This window comes from Haliotis cracherodii, unplaced genomic scaffold, assembly GCF_022045235.1.
Source record: "Haliotis cracherodii isolate W230 unplaced genomic scaffold, xgHalCrac1.p SCAF_4, whole genome shotgun sequence".
NCBI lineage: Eukaryota > Metazoa > Mollusca > Gastropoda > Lepetellida > Haliotidae > Haliotis > Haliotis cracherodii.
In genome coordinates, this window is record NW_027266297.1 from 17,430,483 (window position 1) to 17,449,644 (window position 19,162).

Sequence of the window (19,162 nt, forward strand, 5' to 3'; positions counted from 1 at the left end):
ATTTCTAATGGATCATCTTTGGATTGAATCTGGGATTCAAACTTAAGATCAGCGGATCCCTGCACAGCGGCGACTTAAACCACTGGGCCTCCCGTGTCACCAAACAAAATGAAAGGGATAGTTCCAGGAATTCCAACGAACTCACTTTCAACCTTTCTTATTAAAATAGGTGCACCACTATCAGTGACTATTCAGACAAAACACACGTTCTGGAAGAACAGATAAATAAATAGATTTATTCTATTGGATAATTCATAGATTAAATATATGTACAAATGAATTCGAAACAACGTTATTTACATAACAATGTCACATATGACAATGTGACATTTTCCCAACGGTTCAAGAAATTGCTACTCCATTGGATATTGTAACATGTATTTGCCAATCATTGTCACTGAAGAACTGTCCATATATGATGGAATGCGGAAGCAAAATAACTTGGACGCATATTTAGTGACATCCTTTTTTCACACACAGCTCCATTCACCAGGAGCCAACAGGAGAACAGGAACTCCAAAGCGGTGCTTTGCCAATCAGGGTTCACTGTGAAAACCCAACCCAGGCCTGTTCTGCTCAATGGCCGCGTCCGTACAGTGAGTCGTCCAAGATGGCAGACGCATACGTTTGCTGCAGATATAACGGAGCTAATGTTGTTTCAGGTGACGTCATTCATTTTGAGGGAGCTTTCTAATTAGAAACAGACATAATGAGTGACGTAATTAAATACTGTCGATACTTTATTTTTAAACTATCTGTGAGACCCTACCCACCGCCAAGTATAACATTGATGCGTTCAACACACTGCACAGTCTGCATATATAACCAGGGGCCATTCTTAAAAAGCAATCAACAGTAAACTCCGTCATACATTTCTGCAAGGTATATGAGATAGGATGGCCTTGGCGCTACAAGGGATCGCTTTGTAGGGATCTACGTTTGCTGGCGATCGTTATCCATAAACTACAAAACGACAGCTTTTACACATCAATGGTGTAATAATGGTGCAATAACAAACACATTACACCTCATGTAAGTTTCAGATCATTTGGACCCTTTAATTACAACGCATTTTCAAAGTTCCCCTTCTATTAACATATCGTATCATTCTTTAAAGACTATACATTCAACATTCCCGACATGGGTACAATGTGTGAAGCACATTTCTGGTGTCCCCCGCCGTGATATTGCTGGAATATTGCTAAAAGCGACGTAAAACCAAACTCACTCACTCACTCACTCACTATACATTCAACCTCAGCATAACCTACACTTGTATCATAATCTTTGAAGAAGCAACTTAAGTGTTGGAAATATGATTCATTTATTACAGTTACAGTATGCTGGTATGAGTGAGACACCTTATTCAAAGGACAAAATAGCATTAGTAATGAGATGATTTTTTTAAAAACAAATTCTGCGAAATGCTGCCTTCATTGTATAATCGTTTCATTACAATTCTCGTTAACTTTTTATAAACATGGCAAAATGATCTTAATCGAATGTCAACATCAAATGGGACTTTGTTTAAATGGCGCGATATAGTTAAGTCGAAATAGTCTTTAGACAATTAGTAGTGAACAACACAAGTAACACTTGAATTGATAAAGTCAGCACTGTATGAATACAGTGGTGGATGTCATACTATCTCACATACCATTCCTTGTGATTGCCAAAACATAATAATGCAAAGACACAATAATAAATCAAATATAATGATTATAGACATTCTTTGATATACACATGATTGTGTTTCTGTCCGTTGGAATACATGTCTTAATAAGATATATGAACTCTGTTTAATACGTACACATCAAGAAGACTTAATTTTACTTCAAAATATATAGATTTATTGTATATTAATCTCATCACCGGCACAAGTATGACGTTTATATAGAACAGAAACAGTTGAACCCGGAAGACGTAATACATACTATGACGTTAAAGTATTTTCACTTTCATTAACTAATAAGGTTTATGTAAACATAAAATATAGTTTGAGAAATATAACTGGCAAAGTACTGTACTAGTTGTTGGAGATAGCATGTTTCCTCTTAATTAAGACAACAAAGTATGCTATTCAATAAAACAGTAATAAAAAAGTTTCATTTTGTCTAGGAAAACGTTTCAGATGTGGAGTTTGTTAAAGAAAACTGCTACCGCTTGAATATATCGTCTCATATTAAAAACTACATGAATTGCATGGTTAAATATGTGGAATATGTAAAAGATTACGCCAGCAAACAACATGTTTGTGTCCGTAAATAAAACATAATACACAGGAGAGGTTTAGAACAGGATCTACCATGAACATGTAACTTACGTTGAACGCAATGCACCAATTATTTTTCAAGAACAAAACATGTCAGAATTTCAAAAAGAAATGTTTAATCTGCATGTTTGAATTATTTGTATTATGAACATTTTTCAAGATCCTCCTGAATCATGTATATGATCGTCTTTGCTTACGTGTAACACGGGTCTGGAATTATGTTTTTCTTTCTTTTGATTGCTTGTGTCTGAATGTTTATTTATACTAGACTCCCCTGTGTGTCCTCCGGAGGAATCTGGAACATCCTTTTCATCATTTCCAGGCTGGGTTTGCGGCATGAACGATGCCTGTCTTATCAAAGATCGTAGCTGATGACCCAATATCTCCAACTGTGCAGCTTGTTCAGCCTTACGCTTCATTGCGTCCTCAGAATTAGGTGAATCTGACTTCTTTGAACTGTCCCTTCCTTTCTGAACTGACCATTCCTGCCTTGAACTTCCACCTGTCGATTCGGGTTTCTTGTCATCCGAGGATTCTGATGTCTTATTCTTGCCTTCTTGTTCCGACGAGCTGTGCTTTGGTTTGCTATCGTTGGTTTGCTCATTTCTATCCTTGCCTGACGCCTTTGGTTCAGAAGATTTCTTTAGTGTCTTTGAACTGTCCCTTTCTTTCTGAACTGACCATTCCTGCTTTGAACTTCCACCTGTCGATTCGGGTTTCTTGTCATCCGAATATTCAGATGTCTTGTTTTTGCTTTCTGGTTCCATTGAGATGTTCCTTGGTTTGCTATCGGTGTTTATGTCCTTTCCATCCCTGCCAGATGCCTTTGGTTCAGAAGCTTTTTTTAGTGTTACAATATCCTGAAGCTCTCTAGTTACTGACTTTGACTGTTGCATAAGATCCCGTATATCTCTCTGTGTCTCCAGCCCAAGCCAGTTTGGGAAGACACCAGCAAGTGGGTCTACTCTTGTAATAGCACCAAGAGGTGGTGCCGTTCCCTCTCTGGAGTCCATATTTTGTTTTGTCCCAGACGGACCCCCGTTTCCAGGAGTTCCAGAATCACCAACAACAGCAGCAGCACTAATACCTATGTTTTGAGCTGGACCACCGTTAACCAATGGTAGAGTAAAAACTGATGCGCTTGGATCAGGAACAGGCTGACTCTGCAAATCGAAAGGCATCCCTCCACTAGTCATCACAGGCAGATGAAAATTTGAAGAAGCTTCTATGGTATCAATTAGTTGCCCAAACACCTGATCAAATGAAGATGGTATTACTTTCCCATTGTTTCCATCACCATTTTGTCCATTATTGCCGATATTTCCATTAGAACTCTGACCATTGCCATTGCCACCATTATTTCCGATTGCTTGACCATTATAAGCACCCTCAGTACCATGACCATTGTCTGTGCCATTACCATTGTTACTATGACCATTTTTATTTGCATTAACAATAGTACTTTGCAATGTTTTGTCACCGTTACCATTTGCACCATGTCCATTGTCAGTATCAGTTCCATTGGGGCCACTGGGGCCACTGGGGCCACTGGGGAGCAAGTTCTTGCCATTATCACCTTTAGCTACCACAATATCTGTTGCATTGTTAGTGTTGTTCTGTGCAATTACTGATGTATTTCTATTATCAACGACTTTTGAGTTTCCATTGTCACCCTTGGAAGAATGTCCATTGTCACCATTGGAAGAATGTCCATTGTCACCCTTGGAAGAATGTCCATTGTCACCCTTGGAAGAATGTCCATTGTCACCATTGGAAGAATGTCCATTGTCACCATTGGAAGAATGTCCATTGTCACCATTGGAAGAATGTCCATTGACACCATTGGAGGAATGTCCATTGTCACCATTGGAAGAATGTCCATTGTCACCTTTAGAGGAGGGGACACTGGTTTCGCTACCATTAATTTGTCTGTCGAAAACTGTTCCGGCGAGACCCATTGGAGCACTGAGTCTGCCTGCCATTGCAGTTGGGACAAGTTCAGGAAGAGTAGATAAAAATCTGTTACTCCAGTTATTTATAGCATGTTGAAATCCTAAAACACTGCCAAGTGCAGATGGCGATATCTCAGTGGCACGTTGGCGATATGTGCTTGGTGTAGTTGCTGCTTTGGGGGATTGTTGTGTTGTTCTTGGCTTAACGGTTGCTGGGGTTGCGGAGGTTGGTGGATTAGACATACTGGATGCAGCTGTTGGTTTGGCAGTTTCTGAAGTAATGGTTGTTGTTTGAAACGTGGTAGGTGTTGTCTTTGGCTTAACTTGTATAGAAGAAGTAATAACTGAAGATGATGTTGTAACAAAGTTATCTGAAGAGGTGGTTATACTGGCAGTTGTCCGCCGAGATGGTGTTTGTGTTGTACCTCTAGATTGTTGTTGTATCCCATTGCTCAACTTTGAAATTAATGGTACTTCGTGTTTCACTGTCTTCATCTTTGATGATGTCATCTCAGTTTTACCAGTGCCTGAAGCTGTTGCTCCTGTCGATGTTTTTGTTGTTGTAGGATTTGTGGTCGTCGTCATAGCTGTAACTGTAGTTGTCTTCTCAAGTAACATGTCAGTTTCATTTGGTGATGTTCCAATTGTGGCTGTTGTTGTCTCATGACTTGTAACCAATGTCGTCACATTTTCAGATGTTTTTTCATTCGTTGTATTTCCAGATGATATGACACTGGACGGTGACACTAATGATGATAGACCAGATGAGGTGCTAATTTCAGTTCCAAAACTTGATGATGCATTTGTTGACATTTGTGAAGATGCAGAATCCAGTTTTACATTTGTTGACACATCGTTGTTTGTTGTTAACTTTGTTGATGTACTTGACTGTGTTGATATCTGAATGGTGGAGTCAGTTGTTGTTGTTGCTGAAATATCTGCTGAAAAATGTATATCGTTTGTTGCCGATTCATTCACAGTTATTAATGTCATGTTTAACTGGTTTGTAGTTGATGCTATTGTTTCTGGAAACGACGATGGTGAAATAGATGACGTTACCGATTCTATAGGCAAAGACGTTGTAGTAACCGTTGCATCATTTGTTGGGATACGCGATACTGTTTTGGCAGTGGTGGTGACAGTTGAGGCATCATTAGACAGATTATTTGTTGAAGAGATTGCAGCAGGAGTGAGTACAGGAGACGGCGTAACTGTTTCTGTAGTCGCAGATTCTCTTCGTTGTGTGGATGAAACAACACCAGGGGGTACTGTTTCTGTAGGATGCACAGTTGTTGTAGAAGGCGCAATACGTTGTGTTAACGACTTGCCCCGCGCTGCTTTATGGCGTACAAGGTCAGTAGCAAAAGCAGCCCGAGAACCTATTGTGGATTCCCTGTTAGAGACTGACCTTGTCATGGCATCTAGAGTAGAACTGTCTGTCGATGACGTGTCTGTGTCTTTTGTTGTCGTGATTGATGTAGGCATCACTGATGTCGGTGGCGAGATTGTAGAAGAACTTGTAAGACGAGTGCTTGTGAAAACTCTTGGCGTTGTACCATTTGAAGACACAATTCCTACTGTGGTAGAGGCGTCCGCTGGTGTGGGTTCCAATGCTTGTGTTGTTGTCATGCTTGATGTTGCATCCGAAAGGACTGGAGTAGTTGTCGCCCGGGTCGTCGTAGTTGCAACTGTTGTGGTTGTTGTTGGGCGTTGGGAAGTTGTTGTCGCACTTGTCGTTGCTTTTGATGTAAACGAAAACAGAGCAAGATCCAAGAAATCCAAAGAATCAATGGCAGCAATTATTTTGCTTTTTCCGTTTCCATTTCCATTTCCGTTTCCATTACCGTTTCCATTACTGTGACCGTTTCCATTGCCATTTGACTGTTGGGACGATAGAAGTGTTTCACAGAAACTGCCTCCATAACCATCAGGGCAAACACAAACATAGGTACAGCCTTTAGATTTACATGTTCCTGTATTACACACATTACTTAAAAGGCTGCAGGCATCACTTAATCCCCGATCGGAGCAACCTCCATTGGTATCAACAACAGGGGGACTGGGTTCGTTGTCAGGCCATATTGAATCTATTCTTGTCGCAGGTGCAGCTCTGAATACGCGCATAACGCACATCAATATAACAACCTTTGGCAAAAGGCGATGAACCATGTTTGAATGAGTCATCCGGCAAATTTAGAAAGATCCAATATCACTATATGCTTATGTCACATCCAGAAGTATCGCTCAGAAGATTTCCTCCACAACTCAAGGCATTTTTCAGAGTCCTCTTATGCGAATTCCATGTAAGGGTGCTAAGGTCCTTTGCCTGTAAAATATAGCATAAAAATAAGGGAATGATATTTTTTTCATTAACATTTAGATTCGTGTTGAAAAAGTTATGCTCAATTACTCTACAAGACGTTTTTGACATGTACATCAGCTTTACATATTCTACAGGCATGTATGTCAGAAAATGTTAATTACATATGAATACAATGGGGCCTTGTGGCTGTCAAGCTGCCTCTTTAATGACACTCCTAGGATTATTTCGAGGTTTCCTGACTGTTATATGCATCGTATCAATCACACTGCATCATAAATGTCAACGTACAGTCATGTATAGATATGATAGACGATATTTTTAGTTGATTGTTACCAAATTTATGTCGGGCGTGCGAAAATAGATAAAGTGCAGTGATATGTTTATATCCGTCCTCTCTTTGTACCTACTGCCAATTATTCGTTACATTTATTAACAACGTTGTCATTTGTCATATTCATCAAGGTGTGGCTTCTTCATGAATAATTAATTTTTTCTTTATCTATGGGTTGGTATGAATTTGCTATAGTATGAATGAAGACAAGATTTATCTTTAGATGAAGGAGAAATGCTTGATATGAAACTCATTTCAAGGTTTAGGAAACACAACGCCATGTAAGTACTAGGATTATTGTACTAAAATAAAGTTTCACGTATCTGTTCATAATGTGATCATGAGTAACTACGACTTCTATGCTTTGCGAATTATGGCTGAAGCTAACAAAATATCAACACGTTGAAGCTTACATTAACTTTCACAGAGGAGGAGATTATTCTGCTACATAAGACGACTGTTACATTAGAATTAGAAAAAAATGGCATACTGACCAAGATGACATGTCTTTTTGCTTAAATGGTGTAATGGATAAATTCAATGGATAACATGAACACAAAATGGATATAAAAACGACAAACCTTTCCATAATCATAAGAAATCTCTGCTAAAATCAGAGTCGATTGTACGATTTCGAATATACCATAATGATACTATGAGAATAACTAACATGAAGTATACTTAACACATGTACAGATGTAATAACATAAGGTTTACTTAACACATGTACAGATGTAATAACATGAGGTTTACTTAACACATGTACAGATGTAATAACATGAGGTTTACTTAACACATGTACAGATGTGATAACATGAGGTTTCCTTAACACATGTACAGATGTAATAACTTATACAAAAATATCGGTAAAAACATTTCTCATATTCATTTTTCTTATCGTTAACTACACAGCCGATCACAAATCGTTTTGACAGAAAGAAGATTATCTCTGGCAAAAACGAAATGGCAGATATTGTCATGTCGTTTGATATCTTGAAAAGTGGATGAAAACATAGATTCTGTCAATGTACTTTTTTATTTCATCCATTGCTTTGGGTGGTCAGGCGGCACGGGTGGCCCAGTCGCAGCGTTGCGCAGAGTTGCGTCCCTTGGGCACGCCAGAAACCTATGATTTTGGGTTCTAATCCCGGTTCGCCCCGATTATGTATCTAGGTTTGTCAGCACCATACCCGTGCTCGTGGGTTTCAACGAAGTGGTAAACGTCAGAGACCTGCATCATTTCGGGCTTTCCTCCCACATTATGCTGACACGCCGTGATATGACTGGAATACTGTTAAAAGCGGCGTTAAACCCAACTCACTCACTCACTCACTGGGGTGGTCGGGGAGCCTAATGGTTACCGCATACCCAGTTCATCCTCGCAGTAATATTGATGGAATGGTAACAAAATCAGATTAAAATCCTACTCATCCATTCACTATTTGTCTCAACTAAACAAAACCCTCACTCTAATGAATATGCAATATATGTGTGCGATTTTCGTGTTATGTTAATTGGGAGTCCGTGGGATGTAACCAACAAGACTGGAAACACCGATACACAGCTGGTAGTGTTGTAAGTGTTGATTCCCAACATGCGTACAATGTGTCAAGCGATCATCTCGCGATGATATAACTGGAATATCACCGAAAGCGGCGTAGAACCATACACTCTCAAGCTGTAACTTTCAACACACCAGATATCTACGGTTTCGTTACTCGTTCAGTTTCACACCAGTGCGGATATGACCTAGGTGCTTAGGTCGTATTGCGTTCTAACATAAGAATGTTTATATTAACACACAAAATGTTCATCTAGCGTGAATATGTATCAAACTGGACAGAAAGTGTACAGACAGGCTCCTTGCATATTTTACGCATTTTATCACGTTTACATCTTGCATCTTTTTTGTAACACGTTTGATGTAAACATAGGTGGAGTCTGTGTTAGTCGACAATAAGTTTGAAACGCATAAATACAGAGAACCAGCAAAACGTAAATTGATGTCAAGATCTAAAGTCTCGCAGTAATGCGTATTAACGTTATAATGTGAAAAATATTTTGGATTTACATAACTTATAATATCATCAATCGGAAATGGTGATTTTAAGTTACAATTAAACTGCAATCGTATCCAGCTAAAGGAACATTCAATTTGAGTTATTCGGTGATAGCGTATGAAGAATCTCAAGGATAAAAATGATCTCCGAGGTAAACGCATAGATTTCTGTACTTTCAAAAACATGTAAACACAAGGCACAAAACTGTAAGAATAGCTAGATTATATAACATTATATATGCACCTAACATTCAAGGTTTGTGCACAAAAACGATACACCAGCCAATCCATTGAAACACCTCCCCCCTAAGTCCACAACACAATCAGACCAAATCACGTTGTTGTTTTTATAATTATTTGACATATATTTCCTTGATTGCCCAATTGAGCTTTTTTGGTTTCATTAAATATCACATGATCATTCCATCCCTATGTTACTAAACGAATATATGAGGTTATTATCAATAGGAATGTAGAACCCCGCAGTTGAAGTTGCTTTAAAAAAGGCCGATACATAAAGTTCAGTGTGTTGATTTACATGATTAATGGCAGATTTGTTGTTTGTATACCGAAGCCTCACTTTATGTATAATATTTTATAAGATAGTGACAACTTGCCTTGAGGTTTCTCGCGTCTTACGTCATCAGTGAATGAGTAGACAATTATGCTGTCAATCAGCGCAGTGATGGATCTCTCAAGACTGAGACAGATAAGTAGATCATTATGGCGTCAATGAGTTTGCTATCTTACTTATTCATATGAAGAACTCACATGTAAGGCTTAACTTGTAAACTAAAATATCAATGAGTATCACACACACACACACACACACACACACACACACACACACACACACACAGATATATATATATATATATATATATATTTTACTAATTTTTAAACACGTTTTAACAAATCATAATCGTAATGAGTAAATATTACAATTCTATGCTACCTGCTGAAGATGACAATGACGTCCACGACTCGTTTAAAATCGATAGCTAGAAATAACATCCCAAGCCAAAGGTCCTATATAAAATATCAGATGAAGTGATTAATATGTTCTGAATCTACATAATAACATGGAAGTTAACCTAATTGGGTTGCATCGTATGTCCCCATCAACCTCTATTGAAACTTAAATGTTTTCTTCAAGGTGCAATAAAAACATTTAAACACAAGGGCACCTGTATATTCTACACAGTACGTATAAACATGATACAAAGAGACAGCGCGTATCATTTAAAGTATACCAGCAAGTGAGATTATAATCAAAATCTTCAACATGCCATGATGGAATGCCGTACCTGTCCTCCTCAGTGAAGTGACACTCAGAGTGTCACAGCAGGCACATATTTCCTGCATGCGCCCCAAGCACAAGTATCCTTGTACACAATGCAACCTAGTACTCCATTCAACATGAACTCGCGGAAACAACACCATGTACATCATGTTCTCAAACACGTTTCACTTTCAATACAAACAGCATGACAGGGATTAAAATAGACAGGTCGTGAAGTCAATTTACATAATTCAAAACATACAGCAGGGAAAATGTGTAAATACCTTCTATATTTTAACCAAGCGCGTCAGCGGCAGTGCTTGTGGTTGTTGATGAAGAATGTTCCAAGTGGTGATGGTATACATACACCATAAACCGAGTTTATCTGTCCACACCCAAAAACCGAGTAGTGTTTCTCAGGCGACAGGAGCATCAGCGGCTACTGTGGTGTCTATGACCTGACGTCAAGTCATAAATCTAGTCTCGCTCTGTGCTCTAAATTTCCTCTGACAGCTTGAATTGTGTTCGTTGCTAATACGAATGACGTCATCGCTTAACAAAATGCTAACATTACGTAATGGCGTCGGTTGTGATTTGAGAGAGTAAACGTTATTGTTGTTATTGTAAAATAGAATGTATTTTTGGTTTGTATACAGGTCCTTAGCTGCAATCTCAGCCATATCTGAGATGGGTTTGGCCTAAAATGTCATTCGTGGCAATTTTTCACATAAAAGTGTTTCTGTTTCTTTTGACATCTTGTAATAATATGTTATCATTATAGTAACCAACTTCATATACAAATCTGTGAGAAACATATCAAAATGGCAACATTCATACTGCTGTAATCATGCGTCGTTATGTTCATTTTGAGCTTGCGCAGGTTTGTTCACACGCATGTGTGTTCATGCGTGCGTGGTTATACCGTAATAATAATATATTATCATTATTATTATTATTATTATTTACAGATTAAAATATCAAATGAAGCAACGAGGGTTTGGGTGATGCTAGCACAATCAGGCTGGTAGGAATCATCATCAGCTCAGGGTCGCAGCCCAGACATCAAATGGAACTTCTCCTAGGAAGCGCTGCCTAGTCGAACCCATCCAGAACTTTTCGGAGAATGTGAAGACTCCCCAACACTGCTGTCTTCTGCATTACCCAGATTGTCATACTGGCTGTGTTCAAAGCAACAAACCCGGGTACTCTCCTAATGTCAGTCAACACATTGGGGGGGGGGGGGGGGGGGGGGGTCGGGGGGGTACCAAACTTACATGTAAGGGACCGAAAAAAATGAGGAGTAGGACCACTTGGTACTTGGGATGCAAGCGTGACATTTAGAGAGCGAGGTCCGCATATTTGTCTTGTTTTCCTTAAACTTGTCAATCACATTAGTGTCAAAAGGGAAGAAAATGCAATGATATAAAGGATTTCATTGGACTTTCTCAAAAGGACAAGATCGAGTTTGTTGTCCTGGGTATATCATAGACTGTACACGGGCTTGTTCCAAGGTGTTTTGTATTAATCATTTTCAATAACGACCTCTTCATATTTTTGGTCGTACCATGGATGGACCTCTGGATGGAGTCAAAACAAAACGCATGACGCAGACGGTAATAAAAAGATCATGTCACTTAAGATACTACGTTTGTGCGAAAGTTGGGCAAACACTGACAACGTGTTGGATACTCTCATTAAATTCATTGCATAACCTACATTTCATGTTTACATTTTGATGCAAAATCACATATTGACGGTGAATGGTCCTGAGCAGCAAACAGATTCAGGCCAGAACTCTGCAGGGTTGCCGAACTTCTCAACACACTGCACATTTACTCGATGCAGTGGTCGTTCAGATAGCCTCTCCTTGAAAAACTGAGTCTGGGCTGATTTTATATGGCACTTATTTAACTTAGTTAATTAATAGTTTCATCAAATTGTATTACACATCATGTTTAATTCCAACCTGGCAGTTTACATTTTATATACTATCTAATGTTTAAATGAACCCCCCAAAAAAAACACCACCAACAACAACAGCAACGACATACAAACTTGGTATTTGAAATGTATACATACACACAGAAAGAAACAATGCTATTTTATGTTGATCGTTCTTACCATGATATAAGCAGTTGGAAAAACCTACCAGGGAACACCCTCTTCGTAGTCCTCCTATCATAACGTCTAGCCACTAGGTGGTGTCGTAAACCTTTCACTGCTGCAGTATTTCTGCAACTGGGGCTCGCGTCGGTATGACAAGTGTTGGCAGCCAGTCTACATGCCTCCTTTACAGAATGTGCACACTCGGAGGTCAGCGTGTACGTGCCGTCACATTAAAGGCAGCCCCGGAGGGCGTGGGTGTAGTAAGGATGCACCTTCACGGATATAGAAATGATATGTTTAATTGGTCTATTACAAGTTAGTGTCACTCACTCACTCACCATCTTCAAAATCGCATGGGCTGCTGGTACTGTAAAGAAGGTGTGACATATACCATCTGTTAAAGCATGGCAAGTTTGGTATTTCTGGTACATGTTGGCTTCGATTATCTCCCTAAACCAATCGTCATATCTCTACCATTTTTGGGTGCTATCGTTCGGCCACAGCGTTTATTTACATTGCCTAGCTATGCGAGCACATATCCGAGAAATATATCAGAAATAACGTCATGATAGAACATTGTGTTATTGCAGCTATCTTATATTAAACGTTAAACGAAGATTACATGTAGGTCACCATTCCTCATTACACTAAGGTTACATGTAGGTCCCTATAACTCATTAAACTAAGGTTACATGTAGGCTCCAATTACTCATTACACTAAGGTTACATGTAGGTCTCCATGGCTCATTACACTAAGGTTACATGTAGGTTATCATAACGCACTAAACTAAGGTTACATGTAGGTCCCGATTACTCACTAAACTAAGGTTACATGTAGGTCCCTATTGCTCATTACACTAAGGTTACATGTAGGTCCCCATAACTCATTAAACTAAGGTTACATGTAGGCTCCCATTACTCATTAAACTAAGGTAACATGTAGGTCCCCATTACTCATTTCATTAAGGTTACATGTAGGTCCCGATTACTCATTACACTAAGGTTACGTGTAGGTCCCCATAATTCATTAAACTAAGGTTACATGTAGGCTCCCATTACTCATTAAACTAAGGTAGCATGTAGGTCCCCATTACTCATTACACTAAGGTTACATGTAGGTCCCCATTTCTCATTACACTAAGGTTACATGTAGGTCCCGATTACTCACTAAACTAAGGTTACATGTAGGTCCCGATTACTCATTTCACTAAAGTTACATGTAGGTCCCCATTACTCATTACACTAAGGTTACATGTAGGTCCCGATTACTCACTAAACTAAGGTTACATGTAGGTCCCGATTACTCATTTCACTAAGGTTACATGTAGGTCTCCATTACTCATTACACTAAGGTTACATGTAGGTCTCCATTACTCATTACACTAAGGTTACATGTACATGTAGGTCCCGATTACTCACTAAACTAAGGTTACATGTAGGCTCCCATTACTCATTACACTAAGGTTACATGTAGGTCTCCATGGCTCATTACACTAAGGTTACATGTAGGCTCCCATTACTCATTACACTAAGGTTACATGTAGGCTCCCATTTCTCATTACACTAAGGTTACATGTAGGCTCCCATTACTCATTACTCTAAGGTTGCATGTAGTTCCTCAGTACACTTATGTTACCCTATGTTATCTGTCTCTGCCAGGTGTGGGTCATTGTTTCATAATGTATCAGCCACTGGTTCGTCGGGTCCAGAGTCCTGACAACGCGGCAAAACAATATCCTCTCACGCGGTAACTAAATGTGTACACGCCATGGACCGTTTGTTAGAAATTCTGGGAAAGAAGGCCTACTTCACTATTGCCTTAGTCAAGCCCTGTTTTATTACAACATTTTTCACGGTAGCATTACAAGTACACCGTGTAGGTCCAAGGTGATGGCTAATCTTTTATGTCCCCAGGACAAAAACACAGTATTATGACCGTAGGTGTGGATATGAGAACATTGTCCAGGTCAGACGCCGGGCTGACCTCACGCCTCGCATTCCGACAGACGTAACATATGTGTGTGATGTACGTCATCGCCATTCAGCACGGGCGACCTGGGCGCATGTCCCAAGGTGTGCCACGCGACAAAGGCCAAACTTGCTCATTGTTCATTTGTTAAATATGACACATCAGTAACAAAAATTATGTTCAATGCGATTCCCTATTTTGACTTGTATCGTGTGATTTTTCACAGGAACAATTGACTTGCTTGTGCATGTGTTTGTGACGGGAGCCACAAATGGGGCACGATACGCTCACCTTTTCGCGACATCTTATATCAACACTCTTTGATTGTGATTCGTTTACTCTTGCTTATGATACATGTATGGTCGGAATCGTACAATCAATTTCTTGTGGCTCTGGGAAGGATTCTTTGACTCTGGAAAGGATTTTATTTTATTCTATTTAAAACCATAGTTCAAAAGTCGTGCTTTAAACATTCCAAAACATGAATATGGAAGGGGTTTTGTCTCTTTTGTTTATTGTGGCTTATGTAGACATGTGAATGGATTACCACTTAAAGTATATTGAATAATGCCACAATGTAATGCTTGCAATTCTACCCATCCGGGCACTGTAAGGGTGAGATGTGAAGGCGATTGATTTACATGATTGAAAAGTATGATGATATGGTTTGTTGGAATAGTAACATGATAGAACAGTATTATAGAATAGTATGAGGATATTGGAATGCTATGAAGAAGTAGGATATTGAAATATTATACTTGAATAGTATTTTGGAAAGGTACGTTGGAATAGTTTATGCGATGGTACTGCATGATGGAATAGTATGTTGGATAAAATGTGAGATGGTATGTAGGAATAGTATACTGATATAGCATGTTGGACTTGTCTGATGAAATAGTATGTTGGATAGTTTGATGAAATAGTATATTGGGAATAGTATGTGATATCGTATTATTGAAAATCGTGTAGGAATATTATGTTTGATAATATGTTGGGTAGTATATTTGAATATCATATTGTACGAGATAACATTATTGAATATTATGTAGGAATATTAGGTTGGATTGTATGATTAAATAGTACACAGGAAAAGTGTGTGAAATAGTATGATGGAATAGTATGATGCAATTGTAACATGAAATTGTATGTTAGAAAAATACATTTGAAAGTATGACTTTGATATCACCATATTGGGAGAGGTAATTATAAGCTATGCCTTTGTAAGACATATAAAACCTTTATCCCATGTGACTGTAATAATACTTATCGATAATGTTTTTTCTTTTGTTCAAACTTCAGCTTTAGAGGCAGATACATTATCCTGTAAAAGTGTAAGTGTACGTTCATACTAATACGCCAAAGCTACACTTTCATTATGTAAACAATGTAAAGATTGTGGACGTAAAGATTCTATTTCCTGTTGTTCATTTTTAAACTAAACTATATTTTAGTCAAATAGAAATGGTCAATGTAGGAGAATAACCACTCTAGATGTTCTGTAGGTGTATCGCAATGCATTGATATATATTTCTTATTCGTGCCACATCATTGTGGTTCATGACCTCCTATATCTTGCCACCATGAATCATTGTTGGATCGATGCTCACATAATCGATCACTGGATTGTCATATAGCTGGAATATTGAAGTATACGGAGTTTAACAAGAAACAAACAATTAATAATTTCGACAATTATAGCACATACAATTTGGCTCTTTGATTGAACACGTGAAATTGGCGATAGTTTGTAGGTATGAACCATGTGTTTCTTGTATTTTCGAAATCCAACGAATCCAACTGCATATTTCGCTTTATATTTTTCTCTGGGATGAAGCCTTAAAAACCTAGCAAGTATTTCCTGGATCATGGAAGAGGGACCGTATGACAAACAAATGCGCAACCAATCAGAGCCCTGAGTGATTAATACGCTGCTAACGTGAACTGAAGCGTTGAGTGTTGTACACGGATACAGCTTTTTGGAAAGGAGCGTCGCATTGTTTAACCACAAATGTAACATACACGTGTTATGAATACAAATAATCAGCGAAGCAAGTTACTGAATGAACATACTTAGTACAGATGATATGTAAAACTGCCAAATGTATCACCTGTTTACTGTGGTTCATTTCGGAGCTGACACAGAACGTGTCACAACTAGGATATTTTACGAACGCTATTTTCGATTCTCGTGTAACTTTAAATTCCATTAATTATGTTCAGACTTTTTTCATATTTGTTTTGCAATAATTGATATACTCATCTCGATTTTAAATATACTTATATCTTATGTTTGGTATTTGGTCTGAGTGGTCAGGTAGCCTAGTAGTTAAAGGGTTCGCTCGTCACGCCGAAGACCCGGTTTCGATTCCCGACATGGGTACGATGTGTGAAGCCCATTTCTGGTGTCCCCCGTCGTGATATTGCTGGAATATTGCCAAAAGCGGCGGCGTAAAACCATACTCACTCACTTGTTGGTCTGATGGTCCTAAAAAATGTTATTTACCTCCAGCACAGATTTGCTTTTTGGAAAAGGAGGGTGCATTGTGTGGTCACGTACAATGTTTCACTGTCGTGTTATTTCAATTAAAGTATATCACCATATGAGCTACGTTTACAGTCTTGCTTGCGCCACGAGTAGTTTTAGTGGTGTTTAGTGTACAATGAACAACGGCCAGGGGTCGTGCGCGTATATTTCTTATATGAGATATCAACATTATGTAAAGCTTCCTTAAGGATTTAAATCTAAAATGTACAAGCATTTAACATCCTACCAAGGTAATGTCGGACAAGTCCATTTTATGACCAGGGAGGTTAAGTTTGATATTTCCCGTATATATATTCTTACAATTTGGGCGTCGATTATCTGCACTTTTTCTCACAATACACCTATTGTCATATCTCTCCCGTCTGTGGATGCTATCGTTCGGTCACTGTGTTTATCTGCTTTGCCCAGTTACATGTACATCTATGGGAAACAACTCACTGGACACGCCCCTCTTAAAAATAAAGTCGTCCAGTTTACGACGTCATCAAGTTGCGAGTGCATGTTCGAATCTCCAGATTGTATGTTGTGTTAGTTTGCAAAATGTGATACTTTTTGTAGGAAGCTTTAAAGGAAAACGATGTTCCCGTGTATGCGGATATCAAATAAGGGAGACAACTCGTGGAACTTAAATACAAGTGAATGGGCGAATTTGGTAAGTACGCTTCACGGCGATGGACACCAGACATCGCTGCCATGGTTAGAATGTAAGCTAGGTCCTCCTCTAAGCTCCCCAACCGCACTTGAACTTATGTGATTCCAGTAATTTGTCATTAATACATTTATTAAATTGAACCGCAGATCATTGGGCAATCAGCCAAGTTTTCTGTGGTTTTGTACAAACTAGTTTAGACATGGGCGTGTAGATATTAAACGTTTGACAACATGGCGTTGTGGCGTGCATGTTTTCAAACTGCAAATGGTATTGTTCGTTACATTTAGTTCTTACAAGGCTTTTTTAAACCTTCAAGAGGTTGTGTTATTTGTGTAATGCACCCCAGTTCTTAAAAAAACCCACTACGCCGATAATGGTAAACAATTTCATGTTCAGGGAAAGAAAAAGGATTATGGTGATAAACGCAACACATTCTTCTATTCCGCCAAGTATATTTTGGTAATACACAAGTTTAACTTGGACGAAATAGCTTCTGTGATTTAGCTATGATATTAATAAATTGAAGCATCGTACATTTCGTCTATGACACAATCAAATGTGGACGGAAACAAGGGCCACATGATTCTTTAAAATGTGTTATCGAGGTGAATGCGCATGTATAATATTTAAACTGTGCAGAGTACAGCCTACACGTCATACGTTCAGTCATCCCCTTTGCTGTTATAAACAGGTCCGTGATTAGAGATTCGGGTTAAATGATTGATTTACCTTATGAAATAGTAGTTGGCTCACAAGAACACCTTAAAATCCGAACTCAAACCCGTGAACGCTGTTTCAAAGTGTTTCATAAAGTTTATATGAACGACGCGGGTCTTTAACAACTTGACACAAACTTGTTTCGTCAGATCAAGTGTCAACAGAGGGTGTTTTGCAGATGGCAGGCTCATAACAGTGAGATCAACCTTTGTGATGTTAAAAATAACAAAGCGGGTGGTGCATAAAAGGATTATCCGGCTGGTTGCCTTTTTAGAACAAAAGAAGTTTCGTGTGATTACAAGCATTTAGGTAAACACAAATTAGGGAATGAAAAATAGACGATATTCTGTATGTTTGATTTCACAAGGCAGATACGCCCGTATGGCTACAATGTGATCTCAGGATATACAAAGGATATACAAGTTACTGCCGTGGTTATGGATGGGTGAGTTTAACACACGTTGCTGTCGTTGTGTAGAGACTTTCCAAACCACCATTAGATAAATGATAAACACCCGCCACCTGCTGTTAGTTTATGTCTGTGTACATTGTGTGGTATGCAGTTCTCAGCCATTTGATCTTTCCTAGGATCATTTTGCTAGATCAACAGATAATTTCTCTTGCTCTCATTTCTAATATTTCAATACAACAACTCCCAGCTAAATATGAATTTGACATTTAAGCGTTCATAAAATATGATAATTTACAAAATGCGTATACATGTTTCAGTCAGCCTGTGAAATCAGTCATATCATGAAAAGACTAAAACGTTCAGTCACATTGTGAAATTACTTGTAGGGTTAGTCATTTCATGAAAGGACTAATTTGTTTCAGTCATTTTATTAAATGACTAATTTTTCTAGTCATTTCATGAAAGGACTGAAATTAATTGCCAGATATTTCATGAAATAATCAAAGAGTTTCAAAAAGGATTAATTAAGTAAGAAAAAGTAA

The 19,162-nt window shown here is 38.6% G+C and overlaps 1 protein-coding gene across 1 annotated transcript; it reads right to left on the reverse strand.

Moving 5' to 3' along the window:
• Positions 1-1,763: 1,763 nt before the first annotated feature.
• Positions 1,764-6,524, reverse strand: LOC139479256 (uncharacterized). The gene has a single exon (XM_071262117.1). The coding sequence runs from the start codon at positions 6,406-6,408 to the stop codon at positions 2,428-2,430; it is 3,981 nt and encodes a 1,326-aa protein (XP_071118218.1). The 5' UTR covers positions 6,409-6,524; the 3' UTR covers positions 1,764-2,427.
• Positions 6,525-19,162: the final 12,638 nt, after the last annotated feature.